The sequence below is a fragment of the Prinia subflava genome, chromosome 1 (assembly GCF_021018805.1).
Source record: "Prinia subflava isolate CZ2003 ecotype Zambia chromosome 1, Cam_Psub_1.2, whole genome shotgun sequence".
In the NCBI taxonomy this organism is placed as follows: Eukaryota; Metazoa; Chordata; class Aves; order Passeriformes; family Cisticolidae; genus Prinia; species Prinia subflava.
Window position 1 is genome coordinate 120124183 of NC_086247.1, and position 6000 is coordinate 120130182.

Below are 6000 nucleotides of genomic sequence, written 5' to 3' on the forward strand. Positions count from 1 at the left end.
GTGTTCCTAGATTTGTCAGCTCATCAGTCTTTGAAAAGAGAGGAAATGATGCAGATGAAAACTATTTTGGATCCTGTGACATCTGATATGTATGTTTTTCCCATTTTCCAGGAGCTTGAAGCCATTCGAGGGTAATAGGAAAAGTAACTATAATTCTGATTTGTATCAGAGTGACCTTTATAGAGCCGATTTACAGATCAAAGTGACATTTAGAGAGTAGAGTAAGATCTTGAATTTCCTTGTGCTAATTCAAATCCAGACACACAGAATGTAAAGACCTGTCTTGTAAGTCATCCCTGAGAAGTCAAAGGTGCTCTCAGCAGTACTACAGTCTTTCAGTTCTTCTGTATCAAGGATGGAGACCATCTGTCAGAGTAGGGGAAGAGCGTCTTTGCTTACACGCTGGCAGAGCTGTGGTGAAGAAGGATTTAAGCTAAAGTTACTGGGGGAGGGTAAACCTGCATTTGTCCCAGTCCTAGCAGTTTGATGCCAAAGATAGCAATAGAGCCTGGAGATGGAGTGCAGGTCCAGCAGGAGAGCACCTGAAGAGCAGCACAAAGGCATTACAGCCATTCCAGCCAGTAAGTTGGCTCCATCAGGGCCCAGTTTAAACAACCCTGTGCAAATGCTGTGTGTGCAGGCCTGCAGGGCTGTGACCTTACTGGCATCACAGAGACACAGTGGAATGACCTCTCTGACTGGGTGTTGGAGTGAAAGGATTCAAGCTGTATGTCAGTGACCAGCTGCAGTGCACAGAGCTTTGCCTGAGGATGGAGGAGGAGCTGACTGAGAGCTTATGGGTCGGAATTAAAGGGAGAGTAGGGACAGGTGACATTATAGTGAGGACCTTCTACAGCTGATCTGACCTGAAGACTGAGCAGATGAGACAAATATAGACAAATAGGATCCATCTCACATCTACAAGCCTTGGTCCTCATGGAGGACTTCAACCCCACTGAGAACTGCTGGAGGGGCAGCACAGCAGAGCATAAGCAATGTAGGAAGGTCCTGAAATGCTTGATAAGAACCTCCTTTCTAAAGACAGAGGAGCCAACAAGGAGAAGTTGTTACATTGTACCTTGTTCACATCACCAAGTGGGGCAGGTAGAGAATGTGAATCTCAAGAGCAGCCTTGGCTGCAGTGACTGTGAAGTGGTGTAGTTTGAGATCCTTAGGGCAGCAAGGAGGATGCACAGCTAGCTCACTGCCCTGGAGTTCAGAAGAGCCAACTTTGGCATCTGCAAGAATCTGTTTGGTACAGCACCATGATAAGGCTCAGGAGCAATGCATCCCAATAAGGAGGAAGTCAGGCAAAACCATCAAGAGGCCTATGCTGAGGAACAAGGAGTTCCTGGACAAATTCAGTCACAATAAGGAAGCCTACAGAGGATGGAAGCAAGGACAGGTCAGCTGGGAGAAATACAGACAAATTTTCCAAGCAGCCAGGAATCAGGTTAGGAAAGCTGAAGCCCTGATAAAATAAAACCTGACCAGATACTTCAAGGACAACAAGAAAAGCTTCTATAGGTACAGGACCTTACATAGGGTTAGGACTTGGTTGCCCAGGATTTGGAGAAGTCTGAGATACTCAAAGACTTTTGACATGTCTGAGAGTTGGGCCCTCACAAACCTCATGGATGTCAACAAGGCCAAGTGCAAGGCACTACACTTGGGTTGGAGCAGTCCCAAGCACAAATACAGGCTGGGCAAAGAATGTACTGAGAGCAGCCCTGGGGAGAAAGACTTAGAAGTATGGGTTGACCAGAAGCTCAGTGTGACCTGGCAATGTGTGCTTGCAGCCCAGAAATCCAGTCGCATCCTGGGATGCATCAAAAGTAGTGTGACCATTAGGTCGAGGAAGGTGATTCTCCCCCTCTGCTCTGCTCTTGTGAGACCCCACCTGGAGTGCTGTATACTGCTCTGGGCCTCTCAACATAAGAAGGCCATGGACCTGCTGGACTGAATGCAGAGGAGAGTGGTGAGGGTTGTCAGAGGCCTGGGTCATCTCTCCTACGAAGACAGGTTGAGAAAGTTGGGGTTGTTCTTCCTGGAGAAGAGGAGGCTCTGGGAAGACCTTATAGCACCTTCCAAGACTTACAGGAAGCTACAAGAGACCTGGAGTGGGACTTCTGGAAATGTAGTGACAGGATAAGGGCTAATAGCTTCAAACTAAAAGAGGGTATATTTAGATTAGATATTAGGAAGAAATTCTTTACTGTGAGGGTGGTTAGGCAACCACTGGCATAGGTTGCCCTATGAGAAGTTGTGGATGCCCTTGAAGTGTTCAAGGCCAGGTTGGATGGAGCTTGGAGCAGCCTGGTCAACTGGAGGATGTCCGTTCCCATGGTTAGGGGCTTGGAATTAAATGATCTTTAAGATCCTTTCCAACCCAAACCACTGAAAAACAGGAAAAAAATCAATCACACAGCAGATTCTATAAACCACTATAGTTCTGAATGGACAGGAAATCTAGGCATTGCCTAGTAACACTTGAGAGGTTCTTATGCAAATTTCTTGAAATATGGACCCCAACCACTGATTTCACTAACAAGACCTTCAAGGCAACCTTCAGTACAGGCATTACTTTCCTACTTAGTCAAGAGATGTTTTTATATATATCCAGGCCCTTATCCTTTGGGTTGTTTCATGTCTGATTCAGGTTAGAGTTCAAGACTAGGTGACAGCTGACTATTTCTGGCTAACTATGGTTAGTCATAGTACCTGGCACTCACATTTGAGTTTTGTCCTATTTATTTCAGATTATAACTGTAGTTGACCAAGGAGGACACACTTCAAATTAGTCCTCTTTGAACCTTCCCTCCTTTTTGTTGACCTAAATACAGTATTTAAAAACACAGTGGAACTATTCTCTGTGTGCCTCTATTAAAGAAAGTAATTTTTAAAAAAAGTCGTTCAAAAAGAATTTTGAGTTGTAGCAGGGACAACCCCCTAAGAAATTCTCTAATACATCCTTTCAATTAGGCTGTAAACCAGTTATATTCATTAAGTGGCCTATGACTCTCATTTTGCTATTAACTGTTTACATTATAGTAAATGTATATTTGTTAAGTGGCTTCCATTTTCTTGTTCTTGAAATTTCTTCTGCCTGATTTTTAACCTGTTTATAGTAATAAAGAATTCCTCTTGCCAAAAGAACTAAATTATTCTCTTAGAATCTATGTGAAATGCTTCAGTGGACAGCTAGGAAGATTTTTCTCACTAGGTATGACAGGTCTGAGTCTTGCTACCAGGTTATGTAGTGATCTAGAATCTTCAAATTCCTCCTGTTCTTAAAGTGGTGCCTGCCTGGCAAAGTTTGAGGTTTTTCTGTTGAATAACATTGAATTACTGTTTTTAACTACACAAAACCTGCTTCTTCCAGGTCTGAAATTTTAAGGCTGGGGTATTGTACTTGTTGGCAGTAGAGTTCTTGTTACAGTGGAAGCCAAATAACCTATAATATGTACATGGCTGTTTATGTCCTTATTGTTTCTCCCTTGACTTTTTCTCTTTCTTTCCTTCCATTCTTCCTCTCTGCCCTCTTCCTCCCTCTTCTTGTCCCCCACAGGACCTTGGCTTGGCCCAGATTTCTGCCACCAACACGAAGACACCAGTTCCTTTGGGCTCCCAGGCACATCAGATCTACAGGATGATGTGTGCCAAAGGCTATGCCCTGAAAGACTTCTCAGCTGTGTTCCAGTTTTTACGTGAGGAGGAAAGCTTGTGAGCTGTCCTTTGGAAATGGACACAACAACAAACCAGATTTTTTTATCCTTAGAGCTCATTTGGGAAGTTTGTGGGTTTAATCAAGTACTGTGCATCCTGCTCCCATATAGATTAATCATCTTTGGCTGTCCAGATCACAACAAACTCCAGAGTTTCTTTCTTTATAACTCTTGAAAAAGCAAGCCACAGGGAAGGGATTGTTTGGCAGTTAGCCAACAGCAAGTCCTTTTTTTTTTAAGAACCATCAAAGTTTTTTTTCACTAGATGAAATAAATATTTTTTTTATGAAACAATTAACTGTTCACATATAAAATAACTTACATTATGGCTACGAACTGAGTTGAATCATGAATAATAAGAGAATGTTTTATTGCAGTTTTATCATATATAGTGATCTATTAAAGTTTAAAATAAATACCTTATGGAAAAAAGGAATATATATTCAATGAGGAAACACATCTTGAGATGGATTTTTTTGTTGTTTTGGACCTACTAGCCTTGAGTTGATCAGAAGTTAATTTTTCCTGGGATTCAGGTTGCAGATTAAGTTTATAGGCATGTATTCTAAGTGGAAAGCTGTTACACCATGTTTACCTGATAGACTTAGGTTGAATAATATAGAATGTGTGTCCCTCTTGTAAAGCTCCGTTATTGTATTTTGCTAACCCAATTTTATATTTTCTTGTATTCTGTCATGCATTTTCAGAGCTCAAGATCAGCACTTACCAGAAGTTCTAATAAAGTGTACATTTTTTTTAGGTAATTACTAAAGTATTTTAAATCTAAACAAACCCCATTATTTTGAAAAGAAATAAAATCTATACTGGTAAATACTTGCTGCATGATTATTTGCTTTTTGTTTTGGTCCAGTCTTGTACATGCAGTACTTACACAAAGTGGTCTTCTTTGCTGGGTTTTATACAGATTGTCAGATCATCTTGCAAACCCAAGCCTTTCAAAAGCTCTTGTCATGAAATGCAGACAGTAATATACTTGCATATGTATTACCTTAACCATTCACATCTTACTGGTCTTGCCAGAGTACAGGTACATGTTTGGCTTCATAAATACTCATGCTGATTTTACTAGAACTACTCACATTCAAACTCTAGGCTTAATGATCAATTATGCATCTACATTGGAGATGTACCAAACCCTGTTTTGGTTGTGTGATGGATCCTTTTATAGATGCACATAAGGTTATCAAAATTGTATGCTTGAATTAGCTCAATTCTGTCAATAATCAGACAACCTGGACACTATTCCAACAAATTAGTAATATCGTGCAGAAGTTATTAAACAGTTGTAGTTGACCTCTTCTCCTTTCAGCTTTCTTTGAAAACTCTTTGACATTCCAGGTAATTCAGGGATTTGAGATTCAATATTGTTATATATGAGTATAGGACTACTGAGAGCAATTATACTTTAAAAAAATTGTTTGTGTCTCTTTTGATAACAATATTGTTTCTACAGGATTGCATTCATTCAGAAATTAGACACAGAACTACCTGGGGCACAAACATCCACTCAGGTGCAACATGGCACCATAGCTGCAGATGTGTGGTTTGACCTTTGCTAGCAAGATCACATACTACATTTATTTCCTATGGGACTCTTTGTCTCACATGATACAAAAGGTAGATCTAGTCTTGTTAGGAATTTGGGGTCAAGTAGTGAAGACTGGTTTTGACAGTGGGATCCCTTTTCATTTGGATGTTTTATAATGGATGAAGTAAAGAATTGTAGGAGTATCCTGGTTAAGTTTTTATCCTCTGTATTTGGCTTGGTTATTTGTCTGATATTGGCTTGGAGACTCTTCCTTCTGCCACCCACCCCAGCCTGTGGCAGCACTTGGTATGAAAGTGTGTGCTGGTAACCCTGGGTTTACCTGTAGGCCTGGACTTGCAGGAGGCATGACCATTTATTTTCTGAAGACATTACATGCACATGTAATTGTTTGGAGTCATGAGGGAAGAGAATATGCTACGTGAAGAGAGGTTTTGAAGTTTTAAACTTCTGAAATAATAAAGCTTCTATTAAACATGGGGACCCCTCAATGTTATTTTTATGTTCCTCTCTAAGGCTTGTTCCTAATGCGTCCTGGTGTTCTTTTCTCCTCCCTCACAATCTCTCATCAAAGTTTTAATTCTCACTCCAAAGCACAAGGTGCTCAAGTTGGAGGAAAGGCTGCCATAATGCCATTTTAGCAAACCAGGAAAGTTCTGTGGTCTCCTTCTTGGAGGAGGATTGTGGCTGAAATTAAAAACAAACAAA

General features: G+C 40.9%; 1 protein-coding gene across 2 annotated transcripts in view; it reads left to right on the top strand.

The window, feature by feature from the left end:
• The window catches only part of HIBADH (3-hydroxyisobutyrate dehydrogenase), an 86143-nt gene extending 81584 nt beyond the window's left edge, over window positions 1–4559 (top strand). For both annotated transcript variants that reach the window (XM_063409907.1, XM_063409915.1), the window contains one exon: window positions 3569–4559. In XM_063409907.1, coding sequence (XP_063265977.1) covers window positions 3569–3727 — 159 coding nt within the window. In that variant the 3' untranslated portion in view covers window positions 3728–4559. The remainder of the gene's footprint in view (window positions 1–3568) is intronic.
• The last annotated feature ends 1441 nt before the right edge of the window (window positions 4560–6000 follow it).